The following is a 19,928-nucleotide window of genomic DNA, read 5'->3' as shown; positions in this document are numbered from 1 at the left end:
AGGGATCCTCCCGCCTTGGCCTCTCAGAATGCTAGGATTACAGACGTGAGCCACCATGCCCAGCCCCAAATACTTCCTTTTTATAGGGTTGACACAGAGATTGATATACACTTAAGTTAAACAGCATACTTTTAGCATGAATCAAATGTTCAATGATTGCTGACTGAATGTCAGCTAATGTTTAACCAAACATACTCAGTTGACTAGATCATCTTCTCTACACAGACTCATTCACACTGAAAAAGAAAAAAAAAAATCTTGTCATAGCCTAAATTCTTATTTAAGAAAATAGCCTTCAAAAGTAAAAGGAGTTACAAAACTGAATGCTGTTGCTGTTTCTCATGATAATAAATTAAAATGCAGCATTTTGAGATGAATGGTTCCAGAGGATATTGCAAAGGAGACTTCTAATAAATAAAACAGAGGAATTCTTGACAGTAATAAAATAGAGAGCAGAGCTTACATAAGAAATGAGGATATATATCCTTACAAAATTTTCCTGTCCACATTGCATTAGTAATCAACAACCCCTTCACTTCCCAGTTTTTCATTAGCTAGCAGTTGCTAACTAGGAATCTGCAGTTACTGCTCTTAGAATCGGATTAATCAATTTAAAAAATACTGGTCCACCCAGAGACTCAGGAGGCTTAGGTGGGCGAATTGCTTGAGGTCAGGAGTTCAAGATCACTCTGAGCAAGACCCCATCTCTACAAAAAAAATAGAAAAATTACCCAGGTGTCGTGGCACCTGCCTGTAGTCCCAGCTACTCGGGAGGCTGAGGCAGGAGGATCGCTTGAGCCCAGGAGTTTGAGGTTGTAGTGAGCTATGATGATGCCTGGGAAACAGAGTGAGACTGTCTCAAAAAAGGGTCCAGAGCCTTACTCTTATCTTGAAGCCTTCTGTCCTTACTCTAAGTAACGTCTTTGGGGAAGACATTAGCTTGAAATGACCTCTGTCACTAGTTTTGGATACATACATTCAAAAAGCATATTCTCAAATAGCTTAGAAGTGAGGATGACACGCCTTGGAAAACAATGGCTCAAAAAGGCTCTAATGATGACGAAACATTGGCATCAAAGATGCATTAAAACGTTCTTATATAACATACGATTTTTAAATATTTTCTCTATATTCCTAAAGGTTTATATGGGTTTACCAAAACGCTGTTTTGGAGGAATTTTCTTATTGGGAAAATGGGGTGCAACCTCCCATTTGGCTACATTCATTGATGATTACCTCCTCAAAGAGGCCTTCCCTGAACATCTCGGCTTATGTATCATTGTCACTCCCTATTAGTTCTTCACATATCAATTCTCATGATATGAAATTATTTATTCATGTTTATTACCTGTCTCCTTTGACCGGAATGAGAATTTCATGAGGGCAGGGACTTTGGCTCATCATAGGAAACTATAGGCAGTAATGAAGTCTGTAAGAGTGAGGGGACAAAAGGGATGGAGGTGAAAGCAAAAGCACTGGAGTGGAAAAGTGGAAACTGCTCCAGCAGTTTCTTTAGTTATCTAATCGTTATGGTTTTAACGTGTCCCCCGAAGTTCCTATGGTGGAAAATTAATCCCCAATGCGACAGTGTTGAGAGGTAGGACCGTTAGGAAGTGATTAGGTCCTGAGGGCTCTGCCCTCCTGAATGCATTAACTCTGTTATCATGGGAGTGGGTTTGTTACCGCACGAGTGACATCCTTATAAAGGATGAGTTCTATCTCTTGCTTTCTTACCATGTGATGCCTTCTGCCACATTACGTCCTCACCAGATGCAGCCCTGATCTTGGACTTTCCAGCCTCCAGAACTGTGAGCCAAATACGTTTTTTCATAAGTTACCCAGTCTGTGGTATTCTCTTACAGCAACACAAAACGAACTAAGACATTAATGAAGTCAGTTTTTCGTAGACTGTTCTTCATGTAATGGGTATGTGTAAACCAAGAAACGTTCATATTTATGCTTGCTTTACAAAAACACAAACAAAAAACCCTCTGAAATTAGAAGGAATGCAGTTTATTCAGATAATTCTTTAAGTTCCAAAACAGTATTTACAAACAAACAGGGTTTTTTGCTTATAATGTTTGCTCAATTTAAGTCTGTTCTATTTTCATAATCAGAACACATACTTGAGGGGGAAAATACTCCATTTTTACATATTCTGTCAAAGTGCAGGTTTTTAAATGTAACTGAATATTATAATAAGGTTTTTTTTTTGAAGAAATTAAAACTCATGAAATAAAAATATCACAAATACAATGTCAACAGAATCTGGAAGTTGTTTAAAGAGTGAGTCTTTAACAAATGGATGGCATATTTGACTGCTTCCCAATCAAGGTGTTTTGAAACCAAGTCTGAATATTAATGAAGTATCACTTTCCTCAAAATTAGCTTTGTCCCGACTTTACCTCTTCAGACAATACTGCGAAGCTGAATCTGCCCCAGATCCCTTATGAGAAGCTCTCTTTCTACCTTCCTTCCCCACCTCCTCTTATTTTCAAAACTATCTCAAGATCACTCACTTCTGTGGCAGTTTCCAAGAACTCATACCTATCCTCTTAACCTGTCTTACAGTAAACTATAAACAACAAAACAATGCTTCAAATATGCCATCTATTTAACTTTTGGTTTACTAATATGTTTAATAACCAACTTTGTACCATCTTTCTGTAATCAAAGATAATTGACTGAGGCAAACATAAATCATTTTTTGAATACCAGTTAAAACTTGCTGTTTCATACCTGTTCAGGAGTTCTGATTAGACAGACTATTTTCAAATAAAACAAGTACACGGACAAAATGTAAATGTTATTTTAATATTGCTTTAATTCTATCATCTTTTCAAATTCCTTATTTCTTTCAGTTACAGTTGTTTGCTTGCCTTTCTCCCTTTAAAGATATGTATATTAAAGAAGCCGCCTAAGTATTGTGAGTTCCATCCTATTTGGTGAATGTGATGAAAGAGGCTTATATCCTGGGGGTTTCTCAATGTCTTTCTGAATTGAAAAATTAACAAAGTTTAATTTGTTATAAGTAAACAAAGCAGAATTATACTTTCTTTGGAGGCCTGTTCCAGACAACATAAAAAGTATGCTAACACAAAAAGTCTGCAAAAACACTGAAGCTTTGCTACCTGTTTCAGCCAAAGCAAATCTCTTTTCAAATTTTAGGATCAACTAGCACTGGAGAAAGGTCTATCCAATTGTGAGGGCTTTTTCTGACTGGGGTCTTACAGAAAACAGGAATAGTTATTGAGTAAGAAAGGTAATGTATAAGCAGAGATGTTGCTCAAGACAACAGTTACATACTGCATCCTGTTGTCTTACAATGGAGTTATTACTCAGAGATTTTTCACTTTTGCAGAATGTTAAAAAAAATCTATGACCAGAACATTAAAAAACTTGTATTTGTGTCACATTAAATTACTGTAATAAGACTATAAACATTATTCTCTATTATTTGCTACAAAATCATTAAAAGAACCACTAAAATTGTGAAATACAAAAGAAATAATCTTGTAGAAATGGCTCATTGAAAAAGGCATGAAAAGTGCTTCAAAATTCCGATATAACGAATTACACAACTGTTTTTAACATAAAATTAAAAACAATGTCTAGGAAACACTGAAAGTATGCAAACTAATTTTTTTATTCCAAGTATTTTACAAGTAAAAATTATAAAATACTGAAATTAAAGGATCTCACCATGTTAGACATAAAATTGTAAATTATATGAATAAAGTGTTAAGAATTATGAAGTTATTGGTCTCATGACCAAGAAAAATTCCTACTGCCAGCTCAATCTAATGCACAATATCATAAACAATGTATTGAAAAATATCAAAAATAAAAATCTGATTTTAAAGATTTTACCACTACTGCTTAACCTTAATATGAAATGTTGTATTAACTCCCTTTATAATTGCATAGAAATAATTTTGGTATTTAAGATGTTAGAAACTGATTTATTACCTTTTGTGATACACTGTTGCATTTATACATTTTATAAAGGACTATATGATTTACACTTTCTACCACATTTATACATATTTAAAACTTGTTAAATGTTAAAATAAAAAAATACATAAGTAAAAAGTATTTGGAAAAACTTGTTACATCTCCTTTATTTCAGTTGATGGAAGACTGTTTTTCAACGTCCTGGCTGAAAGGGTTCTTGTTGCCATGGAGCTGGAAGAAAAAATCCACAAAGATTTATATGAATTAATGATATAGACTACTGGTACATTATAGTATAGCGGAAAGAACCATTAAGTTAGAGCCAAGGAGATCAGAGTTCAAAGTGCACATCTGCCCCTTAGTATCCTTAGGAGCCTGAGAAAGTTATTTAAGGCTCTCTGAGGAGTAGTTTCCTTATCTGCAAAAGAAGAGTATCTCTATGTCTCTCTCAGATATCCTGTGAAAATTAAAATATAATAACAAAATGTGCCTGACTGGGCTCACTTAAGTATCTTCCTTTAGTTCCATTTTGTGGTGATGAATACAAGCATCCTGAGCAAAACAGTGACATCTTTTTAAGGATGCAGTTCCTGTAAGTGTGAGAGGTGATTTCTATGGATTATTTGCACTCATGAAAACTCAGAGATGTGCAGGCCGGGTGCAGTAGCTCATGCCTCTAATCCCAGCACTATGAGAGGCTGAGGTGGGAGGATCACTTGAGGCTGCAGCTGTGAGTTTGAGTCTAGCCTGGGCAATAGTGATACCCTGTCTCTACAAAAAAAACCAGAAAAATTAGCCTGGCATGGTGGTTCATGCCTATAGTCCCAGCTACTTGGGAGGGTAAGGCAGGAGAATTGCTGGAGCCCAGGAGTTTGAGGTTGCAGTAAGCCATGATGAAGCCACTGCACTCTAGCTTGGGCAACAGAGCAAGACCCTGTTTTTAAAAACCAAACAAAAAAGATGTGCTTATGACATTGCAACTGCCTCAATTTTTTAAGAGAGTAACTTTTGAACACTATAATAAGCAAAACTGTTTCTTTTATTTTCATTGGACTAATTAAGGAGGTAACAATTAATATTTTTGAGAGTCATAGCTGGACTTGATTCTGGAGCTATCTTTTTTTTTTAAGAGTCAAGAGTCCTGCTCTGTCATCCAGGCTGGAGTGCAGTGGCATGATCATAGCTCACTGCAGCCTAATAGAGAAAAATTTTCCAGTTTCAGAGCAAACTGCCAAGTTCTTATACATTTCAAATAACTCCATTCACTTACACCAAGATACTGTATTAGAAAACTGAGAAAAAGAGAACAGTTGCTTTATCTGATTGAAGTTTCTTTTCCTACCTTCGTCTTTTACTCTATGTTTTCTTCCAATTACCAAAATAATGTATGCTTCGCTGGGCATGGTGGCACACACCTGTAATCCTAGCACTCTGGGAGGCCCAGGCCAGAGGATTGCTTGAGCTCAGGAATTAGAGACCAGCCTGAGCCAAGAGTGAGACCTCATCTCTACTAAAAATGGAAAAAATTAGTCGGGTGCAGTGGCGTGAGCCTGTAGTACCAGCTACTTGGGAGAGTGAAGCTTGAGCCCAGGAGTCTGAGGTTGCTGTGAGCTCATGGCACTATAGCCAGGGCAACAGAGCGAGACTCTGTCGGGGGGAGGGGGGGAAGAAGTATGCTTCACAGTAGAAAATATAAAAAATACAGAAAAACATTCTCCACAGCCCCCAAATTTTACCACCTGGAGATAAACAAGTTAAAATGTTGGTGTATTTCATTTCAGTATGCCTACGCATTTCCTTACTCACATAGTTACGTTTTTATAATATAGTTTTTAAAACTGTCATGTCATAAAAACTACTAACTCTTTCATGGCTCCATTATATTTCAGTGTATGGATTAACCATAATTTACTTAATGATTCCCTACACTTTGGTTTTACTGAAGGACATGTTAGTGATATTACCAGGTCTTTATAATTTTTGACAACTAGATTTCCACCTGACAACACAATGCAACTCTGCTCAACCTACAGACAATTCTACAAATCTGCATAGAAAAATGACTGTTGTGTATATTTATATATCTCACTTATTGTGAATTCTATTTACATAAATGTACAAAAAGTAAAAATTCAGTGAACAAAACATTAGAACTTGTGAAACTCACTAGAATTCCAATAAACTTCTGGAAGCACAGCTGGATTAGGAAGGGAAGGGTATGGAGCTTGTAATGGTTGATGAGAAGCATACTGTGAAAAAATTGGCTGCTGAAAACTGTAAGAAATAGGCATTTGAGATTGAAAATACCCACTCACTGGCACAAAGCCATGTGCTTGTGGCTCACCAGCAAAGTAACTAAAACATTGAGAGTACAGGAGATTAGAATGTGTGCTTTGGACAGTACTTGCAACTGCAGTCAATATCCCAGAAGGAGGTGCCTGTACTTCGTATGATGTTATCCCTTGGTACGTCTGGGTAATAGCGTTGCCACTGCTGCTGCTGCTGTAATGATAAACACACCAAGCATAGGATGGATATGAAGTTCCAAATGAATGCTCTGAAGAATTATATATTGGGGTACATACAGACTGTGGAAGTTCATCCCAACAAGTGGCACCATTCTGAGTTAGGACTTTTGAATTTTCATCATTTTGTTGCTCAGAAAAAGAATATTCTGCTGTTTGATTCACATTAAGGGTTATGTGTCCAGATGCTTCGAAAGAAACAGTACTGGGATTCAATGTATCCTTCGTATATTTCTCCTCTGACTCAGATTTTGCAGACTGTGTTTTACTTATTTCCAGAACAGGAATTTTTTTCTGGATAAATATGGGTACTGGAGAATTCATGCATGTGGAATTTTTAATAGAAGAATTTAATACTTCGTTATCTTGAAGTTCAAGGACTGTGTCATTCATTTCTAGATTGGTATGAACATCCTTCACAAAATGGAAAACAGGCTTTGAGAGCACTGATGCATTAGGCACAAGAGAAGCATCAGCTCCTGGTTTTATGTCTAAAAGACAAGTTTGCTGTGTGGAATCTGGAGAACTTTCAAGAAATTTCTGTGGAAATGTCTCACGGTCCTTTGAAAACGTGCCATCTATACTTTTTTGGTCACAAAGTGCAAAAGCAACGCAATCTTTCGTATCATTTTTTGTTTCAGCAGCACAAAAATTCTTATTTTTCTTCTTCAAGCTATTTAAATTTCCCTGTTGTCCAGTGAAGTGTTGTGAAGCATCAGATGCAATATTACTTAAATCTATTCTGCTTTCTGCCTTTAATGAGCAAGTGCCTTTTAGGTCCTTTAAAGGTAAAAGTGATCCAGGTAGTAATCTTTGCTTTTCGGTCTTTTCTGGCGATATGCGGTTTCTTTTCAGATTGTCAGAGGAACTCGATTCTATTTTGTTTTCACTTTTGGGAGGAGATTCCGTAGTCCTATTAAGTGTAACACATATATACAAGCAACTTTAATACACAGTGTCACGGAATCTTAACACAAATACACATCTGAAATTCCTATTCAGGAGAAGAGTTCTGATGATTCACATTTTCTCATTCTATTGGCAGTATACAAGCAACATTTTCCCAATTGCCTTGGTTTGAATTTAGATGTTTTTCCTGAAGATGATATCCCTCTACATTTTAAATGTTATTTCCAATACTGTAAAATAAACTATTTTGTCCTTCAGACACTTCCTGATAGAGGCTTTTTTAAAGTAGGAAGCTATCACTATTGAACTGTACAGTATAGTTTCTAATTTTATATACCTCCAACCCACTGACAATATTCATTACTTATTACAACTGATAAAACTACCAGCTGTTTCCCACCCCAAAAGATCTCTTCCCTGTTATAACACCCTAAGATGTTTTCGTCAATTCATCCCTAAGAGTAGGAAAAGCAGACCTCCAAAATTTCCTGCCAATTTAATATTCTTGGCAATCTTACCTAAATTTAGACAGTCTCAAGCAGGCTGAAAGAAGCGTTCACATGGGAATTGTTTAGAGCTGGACGGTTAATACAGGTTCCCAAGGTAATTCTCACTGTAGCCTCGAACTCCTGGGCTCAAGGGATCCTCCTGCCTCAGCCTCCTGAGTAAGCTGGGACTACAGGTGCATGCTATCATGTCCAGATAATTTTTTAAAATTTATTTTTATTTTTGTAGAGATGGGGGGGGGTCTCACTAGAAGCAATATTTCTCTATAGACAAGAGAAATTCATCTTTGGCCTGGAATTTATATCTTCCACTTAGGAACAAAAAGCCCCCTATTTTACTGAATCCAGCCTCTTTAAAAGGCATTTTAATAATGACCTATTAATACGTGGGCATCCAATCCCATATAATACTTTGAGATCCCATAAAGTATTAATTTTGATTTTACTGTATTTCCAATGTTTCCATGGTGTCTTGAACTTGAGACTGGCAGCTGCCTCAATGGTCTATCCCTTTATGTCACCCTCTTAGGGAATATTTATTTCTATGAAGATAGCACCCTACATTACCTTATACAAGAATTCATTTTTCTCCAGTGAGTCAATTTATTGTTTGAGAAGCAAATAATGCCTATACTTAGTTAGCAAAGCTAAGATGATTATAAAACTGTTTATATTATCTAATTAATAAGCCTATTCACTTTTATGTCACTACACAATTATTCAGTCATATATGCCAGAAAAAAGATTCTAGAAATGAAGTAAATGTTACATTTAAAGAAGCAAAACCAAATAAGACAGAAATGAGATTGCACATGTCTTTTTATTTTATATTACTCATTATCTTTCACAAAATGGAAAAAAAAAAAACAAACAAACCCCAAGCTGGTCACAAATTCAAAATCTTACGGAGCTGAATGACACAAGAAATGGTCAAGTCTAGTGGTGCCACTTCATATCAAAATCAGAAAAATATAATGTGAGTTTTTCATAAAGATAATTTATTCAGTTTAAAGAACTAGTCTTTGAGATCATTTTCTTCCTATTTTATGATATTAAAACATCCTTTTATGAAATAGTGGTCTATTTAATATGTGTGTCTATGACACATACACTATTTATATTAATGTTCCCACTTATAAGTTGCCAATTCATACCCCTTTAACAAATTCTGAAATTTGCTGGTATGTGAAATCCGTAAGTTTAATAGTAAATCATCTAATCACCTGTCCTATTCTTTTATGCTTTTTAGGAAACGAGTTTGCTAAGCCCCATAAATTTTTTAAGTAATGTCTATCAAATATGAACTTTCCTATCTTACTCTGTGAAACCACCCTCTTCTAAGCCTTAGCTAACTTAATTCTTTCTTCTAATTAGACTCTCCTTACCCTTTAAATCACTGAATTACTGAAAAAAACATATTTCACATGACATTAGCCTTTAATATTTACAGAACGAAGTTCAAACTCCTTAGACCTAACTTAAGACATTGTATAATGTGAAACAAACTTCTCTCTCCTTAGCTTGCTCTTGCCCCACAAGTTAAATGTATGATCCATTAGACTTAAATAATTGTTTTATTCTAATTCTTTAATATTTGCCCAATTTTGTTTAGTTTTTCTTCAGATAGGGCTAATGGCAACTCCTACCTTGGATGCTTGCATGTTGTCTTTTCTCTGATTTTTGTGACCTCTTTCATGTTCACCTGTTTAAAACATAAAAGAAAATCTACATTGGTGATGACAAAATGTATCATTTCAATATTAGACATCTGCAACTGCTTGCTCTGTAATCACCTAAAATTAAACTTACTAACAGTCACTTCCCCCTCAAGAAACCAGCGACTCTGCTGGACTTCCCGTATTTCGCATGTATTTGGAATAACTTTATCTTTATTTTTTTTAACTGTTTTATTTTTAAAGACATCTGTAACATTCTTCTTATCCACATATGCTAAAACTCATCTTTGGAGTCCTTTTATGACTGTTCCCTCTTTTATGCGTTTAGTAAACCAGGGGCTAAGCCCCATTGATTCTTTAAGTAGTCTGTCAAATACGGAATTTTCCTTTCTTATTCTGCAAAACAGCACCCTTTTCTAAGCCATGATTGACTTACTACTTCTGTACTTCTACAGAAAAAGTATATGACTTACTACTTACATACTCCTATACTCAGAATCTCATCACCCTTTAAATCATTGAAAAACCACATTTCACATGATACTACACTTGAGTATGTACAGAATGAAGTTCAAACTCCTTAGGCCTATATTTAAGACACCTTATAATTTGAAATGATCTTCTCCATCCTTAGCTTACTCTTACCCACTAAGCTGAACTGTTCCAGACTTACTTTTTTAATTTTTAAAAATTGTCTTATAGTTTCTTTTCCCCTCTAATCCTTGACTCAGGACCAGACTTTATTATTATGCCAAAAAATACAGAACATTTCATGAATTTGTGTATTATCCTTGCACAGGTGCCACACGAATCTTGTTTTGTCCAACTTTAGTGTATGTGCTGAAGTGAGCACCAGACTTAATTTTAAACTAATTTCTCAAATGATGTCAATAAGAATTCTATCTTTGCTAACATTATTTTCCATAACTCAAATACCCTCTTCATTTTTACCTTCATCTGATAGTGTTTTCTTCCTTTAAGGCAGAGCTTTGGTCTGCATTCTTTCATGAAATAAAGAAATCTTCCCTAACAATGTAAGCTTTTTTTTTTTTTTTTTTGCCTTTCTCACCAATACCTACAATACTTTTTTTAGTACCATCCTGACTTTACACTTTTTTTTCTGAGATGGGGTCTTGCTATGTTGCCCAGGCTGGACTCTAACTCCTGGGGCTCAAGGAATCCTCCTGCCTCAGGCTCCCAAGTAGCTGGGACTACAGGTGTGCGCCACCACACCTGGCTCCTCACTTTACTCTTGATGTGAAATACACTGGTGTTCTTGCTGTGTTTCGGAAGTATGTTCGTAAGCTGGTTGTTTATTAAGTATTTTCCTATAAATACAGTGTAATAGATGGTGATTAGATTTCTAGTCTATAGAACTAGTTTAACAGATACAGTTAAGAGAGAGCAGAAAAAGAATCCTACTTTTCATTTTGTATATACGTTTGTTTCTTTACTTCTGAATTAAGGAATTCTTGAGAAGTTTTAAGAGAAGCCTTTGAGTGGAGAGCAGGGGGAACTGTCAGTATGGGTTCTGGAACCAGACTACCTGGTTTTAGGACTGGGTGCTCCCATTTACTAACTCTGTGACCTTGGGATAATCATTTCATCTTTCTATGACTCAGTTTCCTTATCTTCAAGTAAGATAATAGTGGATACATCATAAAGGTTTTTGTGAAAAATGAGTTAATATTTGTACAATCCTTAGAACAGTGCCAAGTACATATTAAATGCTATATAAAATTTGTTTATATAGGATTTCTTCTAACTCCTTGATAATCATCTATTGAAAAATATCTGTCCTCATTTCTCCATCTGGATGATAACGGTCAAGAAGACAGGCTTCATTAGCCAGTTTTTAAAATTAACTACATTGGGCATAGGCTTGTTATAGATAGAGGCTGCTCAATAAATACTGGTCACTCACTTAACTCACATTCATAATATTAAACTTTCCCTTAAGCTATTAAAATTCGTACCTTCACAAGAAATCTTTCTAAATTAAAAATTTAATTTTTATGTTTAAAAGGTAGACATTTGAGAAATCTCCCATATAGAGTATCAACTGTATAATTTTATAGTTAATATGAATTACTTAATCCAATATTTTAGTTAAATAAGTTGTATTATTCTGCAAACTGTCTGCTGAAAGAACAGACACTTGTTTTCAAACATACACACACATTTAAAAACATTTGTACCTTTTGCTTCTTACAACTGGAAATATCAGTACTTTTCTCTTGTTCCTCAGAGTCCTCACACTTGTCTATAGCGATAGGTCGTTTTTCAGAGCTATTTGAAACATTTTTAATTATATGCTCTGGAATTAAGGGCATCTTCATAGACATACTGGATTTACTGATATTTCCCCCAGGTTTTATAACATGAACATTCATCTTTTCTTTTCTCTTTGGCTGGAAAGTCTTCCTTCTGTTACATAGCATTTGGCACAGAATAAAGGAAATGGCTAATTTAGGATTTTTAGCACATATAATCTTCATATGTTCAATCGTTTTCATGACTTTCATAATATGGGCCACTTTTCCTAAGTCTTTCCGAGGAGCAGACATTGTATTTTTGAGCAATGTAGAAAACTGACTATAGTTGTATTCTAACTCTGTCACAGTGCTTCCATAATTTATGGATGCTATATATGGCACAAAGTCAATATATGTGGAAATGGAATACTTAGATTTCTTTAGAAGCTTTTTTATTTCTGAAAGTTCTTCAAGTTCTCTTGAGAACAAGCGAAGAGCATATGAGCAATTAACAGCTTCACTATATTTGTAGATAATATCCACATCTTTCTGAAGTTCAGAAATAGCAGTCTCTATCACTTTCCAAAGGCAAACATCTGTTGAGTTATCTTTAAGAAATGAAAAAGAAGCCATTTTTTCTTGGCCGTGAACCAGCTCAGGAAGAAGGGACAAATCAAACCACAGCATACCTCGAAACCTCTGTTTGTCTAGTTTCTTTGCCATTGAGTTTTTAAGAAAGTGAACTGTTTCTGAGACCATTACAATTTCAACATATGTTTCAATCGCTTCAGGTTTTAAAATTACAGCCCCATGGTTGTGGGTTTTCATCATGTCCAAAACATTTTCTTCTGTGATAAAAATATTATCTATATTATCTTCTTGTAGCATCTGGAAATGTTTTTTTAAAATTTCTAAATGATCTGTACATCTCAAGGTGAGTTCCTGTAATTTTTTAAGGTCTGCAAATTCAGCTTGATCCAGTATTTCACTAATACCACAAATATCTGGGTGTGAAAGCAAAGTACCATTAAACCTATAATTTTCTATGCTAATTGTTGCTTTGTTTAGATCATCTGACTTTCTGGAAGCAACTGTAGCATTCTTCTCAAGTCCATTATTGGAAATTGGTTCATTGTTTAAATCTTTAGACAAAGTATCATATATCTTCTTCAACTTTGAAAAAGCACATTGATTCATTTTAAGTAGCATGTCTTTATTTTTTCTTGAGTATTTTTTGCTGAAAGATCGTCTTTTCTCTTTCCAAACAAGACTTTTTGCAGCATCAAAAAAGATATGTTCCAGACCATAAAGAGATATTTTAATACTTAGTGCCTCATTGTTCTTGATAAAATTAACTTTTGAGGAGATCATTTCTATGATAACCCACAGATGGTCTTGTTTTCCTGGATACGAATGAACTTTAGGAGAGTCCCCATATATGCTGATCAGCTTTAAAGTACTTTTTCTCAAGGTTTCTAGGTCTCCTAAACTGTCTCCAAGGTTAACTCCACAGGTAAATGGAACAGAAAGAGAAAAGTCAAAGCAATCAGAACAATGCTTCATTATGGCTTCACATTCATTAATCTGTCGTTTATATTTTAAGAATGCATAGTATGAATTATCTCCCCTTTTTGTTTCTTCAAACAATTCAATTAATTGACCATGGTAAGTCTGTAACTCACAAAATGCATTATATTTTAACCTTCCTTGAAAAGCAGGATAGAAATTGGACTGTTGTTGATAGCCACGTGGTCTGCCAAGCAGCTCACCGTACAATGTCTCATCATACCAAAGCAAGCTTCGGAATGTTGGTTCACCTCCTAAAAGCCTTTTTTTGTTTTCAATGAATTGAATAGTTTCCATCATCATTTGTAGTTCTACCAAAGTGTCAACAGCACATGGTTTTAATTTGCATTTGCAATTACTCCACAGGTTTTGTTCTACCAATAGTTCTCTTGAAATCACAATTTGTTCAAATGAGCATTCTTGCTTCCTTTCAAAAGCTTTAACAAATAAAGGGAGAATATTTTGACACACCTTAGTCTCTTCCTGTAGAACCTGCAAAGATGATGCTTCATCTGCCCTCTGCAAAATTTGAGATAGTTTAGTTATAAGGGCCGTATGATTAGTTGAGCAATGTTTTTCATTTAATTCATTCAGGCATGATGTAGCTTTCTTCTGATGAGCAGTGACTTTAGAGGTTTCAGAATGGGCATGCAAAATAGGCATATAATTAACTCCTAGAATATCTGGTTTGGAAATATAGGCTGTTTCTGCATGTAACATCGCGTCAGACTGAGAGTCATTACTAATTTTAATTTCCCCCTTCTTTTCTCTTTTGTTAAGCTGATTAAAAACTATGTTATTCAAAGAAACTGCCTTGGTAGTATTTTTAGTGCTTACATGAGAATCAATTAAGTTATTTTTAATTGTTTCCTCATTTAAGTGGGAGGAATCTTCTTTTAAGATCTCATTCTTTTGACTTTTGTACTCAGCCTTGACAGTTGAACCTTCAGTCATGCTTCTCTTGTAAACTGAATCTTTGGCTTTTTCTGCTTGTTTAACTTTGCACATTTTCCTGTCCTGAATGTCCTTCTTTACAATACATTTTGAAGAAGACCCCTTTATGTTACCATTTAAGAGCAGAGAACTATCATTGGAAGATAGCTTCTTCATTGTATTTTTGCCATAATAACCTTTATTTTCTTCAGTTGCTGATGTTAGATCCAACTCAGATTTCTCAGTAACAACTGTTTCATTCCCATCTATATGGAAGCAATTACTTGAAGAGCATTGCTCTGTCTTTAGAATCTCCTTTCTACTACATATCTGCTGGTAGTGTGATGCTGAAGAGGAATCTATAGCAAAAATTCTCTGTTTACCCAAGTAAGATTTCAAAGATTCTCCCTCACTATCTGTCACTGAAGTGGTTGAAAACAACTGAGGAATACTGTATTTTTTGCTTGCTATCAAGTTCAGGTTTAATGGGTCCATAAGGAAGCTTCCTGTAATAATGCTTCGTTCGAAGCTCTCAACAGGAGCTGTCCATTTTTCTACAGGAAAATTTACTTTCAGGTTCCTTTTACAACCAGATAAAATAAGGCTATCTTCCTTGCACATATCAACATTTAAAAAGTGCTCCACATTTGATTCTAAGACTGAAATAAGTATGTCAGTTTTCACCTTTGTGTGAGCTATACAAGTTGCATCATAATTTTTGTCCGTGCTATAACTTACATTGTTTTCTTTTATGCAACTTAAAGATACTGAATTACTTTCATTCATTACTTCACTGGTCTCACAATTGTGTTCTTTTGTTGCATCCTTAGTATTATCATGGGCTGAACGGCTCTCAAGCTTTTCATATTTACTAATGTTAGATAAAGACTTTGCATCACTTTGATTATCTTTTTCAGTTAGTTTCTCATCTGAGTGGTCTGAGGGAGAGAGATGCCCAGTTTTTGCAGAAAAAGGCTGAAGTTCTGATAATCCTGGATCTCTCATACTGTTATTACTATAAACTGGCTGATTTGTACTTTGGGAAATGGAGGACAGGGACAACTGTGACTCAGGATGTTGTTCTTTATCACAAAATTCTCTCACATCAATAGTGGTGTGACTTCTGGAGACACTGCTGGCCACACTTTTCTTGGAAAGGCAGTTTGTGATTTTCTCTCCACTTAGTTTGTAAGACTTGTGCTTTGACCCATGGGTTAATGATTTATCAACATCAAATCCTAAAACTCTTTTCTCTCCCTGTTTGTCATATTTTCTTTTTGACAAAAAATGCTTAGTAGAATAGTATCTTCTTTCAGACACAGAACTATAACCCTGAAGGTCACAACTTTCCCAGAAATTATTGCATATTATTGCATATGATTTTGGTAACGGGCCCTTGCTTTTCTCTCCCACTTTAGCTATTATCTGCAAAGACGTGTGAACTCTTCTATGAGCTTTCTTTAAGTGAACAACAGCTCTGTCTAGTTTTCTGGAAAGACGTTTACTTTTACATAAAGATGCTTCACTATTTAGAATATCCAGGACACTTCTAATGTGCTTTTCTGACTGTGAAAATGTTTTAATTCGTCCTTGGGATAATGAAGAAAAACACTCAGATGGGTCTGAACTCGTTAGCCTCCTTTTCTTCTCACAAATTTCATGTGGTCTTAAATCTTTGGGTGATATGCTCTGATCTCTAGAAGATGTATGTAGCTTCCTTTTGCTAGTTCTTAATTCCACCTCCTTTTTACTTCTAGTATCATTACAGTCAAGTTTTGATTTTGTAAAGGAACACCTACTTCCATCATTTATTGTGGCAGTAGAAGGTTCAGTAAACAAAGATTCACTGTTTTGTCTTTCAGACATATGATTCACATGTGTATTTTCACTCAAGTCAAAAGAAACGGAGATTTCAGATTTACTCACTAGTCCTGATGCTTGCAGTATATTACCAACTTTATCTTCACCTGGATAATCTGAATTTTTACCAGAAGGCTGAGAGTAAATTTCAAATCCTAGAGCTTCCTCTCCTTCCTTATTTGTTTCTGGTTTTGTAGCTTCAGTTATACATGTCCAAAAATTATCTTTCAATACAAGGGAGTCAGCAGTGGGGCTGAATCCTGGCCTAAATATGTTAGTAATTCTAATTTGTAGATCTGGAAGTAAAATTGGGTTGAGGAGCTCTGTTTTGTTTTTCTGTGTGGAGGAATGAAAACAATTACTTTCCTTAGAATAATGCTGATCATTATTCTCCCTTCTTGTGGAGCTTTTCAAAATTTCTGTCTCCCCATTATTGCTTCCTAATAGACCTTCCCAATCAATACGGGACCTCAGATCCTCATATAAGGCCTCAGAGTCTTCATAAAGTACATTTTCATGGCTGTGTGCATCTTGCTGAAATAGACAAGCATCATCACACTGTTCTGATCCTACTTCAATCTCATTTTCCAATTTGAAATTTTGAAGAACTGAATTCTCACTTTTTGATCGATGAAATGAGTCCTGTAATTTATTTTTATCAGTATCAATTTCACAATCAGAAACCCTATGTTTTACTAACAAACCAAAACCTGTACTCTCAGAAGAACAAGTTTCTTTAAATTGGTACCTGTGGGGATCTTCATGATCTGTGCTTAAGGTAGGCATAGCAGTACTAGCTATCTGTACTGAAGCATTGGAAGATACACACTCTGAAGAACTTGAAATTTCAGGAATTGTGGTGGCAGCCAAATGCTCTACACTTCTTCCAGTATTTTGAGTATCGTTTTGTTTTGCAGCATTAATGGTATCTTCACTCTCCAATAATGCAGTTTCTGTTGGTACGTATCTTCCTCCCCAAATCAAGTTAACTGTAGCAGAAAATTCTTCAGAACTCAGAATTTCTACATTGTTGTAATTTTTATTCTCCCTCCTTTCATTTATATTGATGAAATTTTTGTTTGTATGAAAACTCTGTTTCTCATCTCCATGTATACTCTCTATGTTGTTTTCTGGAGATGAAGCACTATCTGTCTCTTTAGCCTCATTTTGGTTATCTTTATCATTATCTCCTTGTTCTCTGAAATTAACATTTGGGCATGTATCATTGTTCAACTGTGCATTGAAGAACACAGTGTGATCTTGACCTTCAGTATGATGAGTTTCTTTGCAGTCTCTTTGAATATTCTCTAATGACAGAGGCTCATTTTCATTTTTTCTATGGACACATACATGTTCTCTAGTTATGTTACAATTTGAATTTTCATGAGCTGTTTCTATGTCATGAGATGAAGTAACTGTATCAATGAGCATTTCTTTGGCCTGGGGAATGTCTTTTACTTCTTGGAAAGCATCAGTCACAATGCTAGCACAATTTTGAGTTGTTTTTTCCAATTTCAGTTCCATAAGCTTTTGAGCAATGGCAAAATTTGTATGAGTATTATCTTCATATTCCAAAGAGTACTGAAGATGCTTTTGTGAAAGGCTCTCTACACCTGGAGTAATACTTTGTAATTCCAATGCTAGATGTTGTAGTTTATCCTTATCCTTTGTGGCAGGTGTGGAAGATTTCTGTATTTCTAACTCTTGAGTAATTAATATTTTATCACAGTTTTTCCCCAGAGAGTCAAGACTCTCACTGTCTTTGTATTCTTGGCACAAAGAAACATAATTATCTATTGGATGGATTTTTGTTTCATCAGTGAAATAATCAATTTCTTTCCACAAAGTTTGCTTTTCTCCATGTTTGAAATTGTCTTGCGGGTCAGTGAAGTTTCTCATCTTTCCAATATTTTGAATGTATTCATTTATGCTTTCTTTCTTTTGGAATGGAAAAACTGTAGACATTTGGTGATCAGTGTGATATATAGTTTTTAAATCAGAAGACTGTGATTCCTGAGAGATGTGACTACTGTACTCTTTTGTACAAGTATTCATTGACTCATCAGAGCTATGTGGCTCACTGGGTTGTTTAATTACAAGTGGGATGTTACTTTTCTGTCGGGCTCTCTGGGCTTCTTTCCCATTATGTTTTTGGTTTTCAACTTCTGAAATTACATTTGACAAAGAAACTGGGAAGGAAAAATTCTCTTGGTTCTTACATTGTCCCGTCATGGTAATATTATTGGGAGTTGTAAAGTCACAGTCCTTAGAGCCTAGGGTGGGAGCCTGAGATTGTGAGTCATCAAAAGAAATTTTAAAGGCAGGGGCATTTGAACAATTAGTAAGAAGAGAACAATCACGAGTGATGACTTCTGAGGAGGCAGAACTAACTGGCATTGATGACAGGTTTATTTCTGAATTAACATAACCTAAACTCTTCTCAAATGGCAAAATTTCATTTAAACTTGCAGTATCATTCTGTTTTCCCATGCTTTCTTCTCTCCTCATCAGTCTTGGGTCTTTGATGAGTTTTGATGTAATAACTGTGCTTGAGCCAATATTGTTTTGAAGAGGAAAAGCAGCAGAAAGACCACTTAAAATATTTTTAAGATATGTCAAATTTGATAAATGGTCACCATTAACATTTTCTTTGGTATCACTGGAAATAAACGAAGGACCTGAATCATGTGCATGTACTTGAGAAGTGTCTCTAATTTCTGCTAAATTGTGTTCTGTCTGTCCATGGTATGTTTCAAGTATAGAAATGGTTCCGTTTTGTACATTTCCACAGGAGTTAGAAATATTTGAGTTTGAAGAATTTATCTCTGAATTTAGTGCACTGCATGAACAGTTTTCCTGAACAAATGGGTCTACAGGTTTCCTGAAATGCTCAAAGATGACAGTAGCATCTTTTCCTTTTCCAATTCTTTTGGCCACTGTACAGTTATTCAGAGAGCATGCTCTTTCTGTGGAAATAAGAAGAAAGAAAAATTCAAAGAAGTGTTTCTATAGACAACTATTAATATAAGTAAACTATGTCAAGAGTGATTTCAATTGAAAATTATCTAAAAACCTAATGATGGTTAAAATGTACTCTCAGAAAAATGTAAACAGAAAAGTAGATAAGTAACAAACCAATAAAGTATAAATTATGTACCATGAAACTGTCCTAAACTAGGAACCTTAATAAAAAAAGACTATGTGCTATAAAATTTTAAATTCTGACGACAGAAAAATTAAATAGGAATAAAAACATTTTCCCCAAAGAGATTTTTAATATTAAGCTGAAACATAGCATCTACATGTAAGTGTAGTAAGCAAAATTGTCTACCTCTATCTACTGCTACCCTTGCTTCTTCCCCGTCCACCAAGGCAGAACAAGCAAGAGGAATGAGGTGGGTAAGTCGGGGAGGGGGAAAGCCAAAAAGTTCTTTCCAGGAGCCAAAGCAAACCATGATCACTTTCCCATAGTGAAATAAATATTCTTGCAAATAATATATGTAAAAAAAAATGCCTGGAAAATCTAAGCCAATTTCTTTTTTACAATGTATAAAAATGTATTCCTAAAATTTCATAACGAATCTCAAATAATGAAGGAACTTACAAAAATGCATATTTAACAAGTAAATAATTTCTCATAAAATGTTCACAAAACATTTACAGATAAGTAACACTATAAAATATCTTTACTGAAACAGAAATTAATGAGAAATTGCTTATGAGATCTATGAGACATGTGAATCT

At 35.1% G+C, this 19,928-nt stretch overlaps 1 protein-coding gene across 1 annotated transcript in view; it reads right to left on the bottom strand.

Moving 5' to 3' along the window:
• Window positions 1–6,101: 6,101 nt before the first annotated feature.
• The window catches only part of TEX15 (testis expressed 15), a 50,118-nt gene continuing 36,291 nt past the window's right edge, over window positions 6,102–19,928 (bottom strand). Inside the window, exons 6-8 of the mRNA XM_012648554.1 lie at window positions 11,769–19,150; window positions 9,541–9,596; window positions 6,102–7,392 (exon numbers count right to left, since the gene is read on the bottom strand). Of these exons, the coding sequence (XP_012504008.1) occupies window positions 6,102–7,392; window positions 9,541–9,596; window positions 11,769–19,150 (8,729 nt within the window). The remainder of the gene's footprint in view (window positions 7,393–9,540; window positions 9,597–11,768; window positions 19,151–19,928) is intronic.

The sequence above is a fragment of the Propithecus coquereli genome, unplaced genomic scaffold (genome assembly GCF_000956105.1).
Source record: "Propithecus coquereli isolate 6110/MARCELLA unplaced genomic scaffold, Pcoq_1.0 Scaffold29, whole genome shotgun sequence".
Classification (NCBI taxonomy): Eukaryota; Metazoa; Chordata; class Mammalia; order Primates; family Indriidae; genus Propithecus; species Propithecus coquereli.
This window is presented reverse-complemented; position numbering and strand designations above follow the sequence as displayed.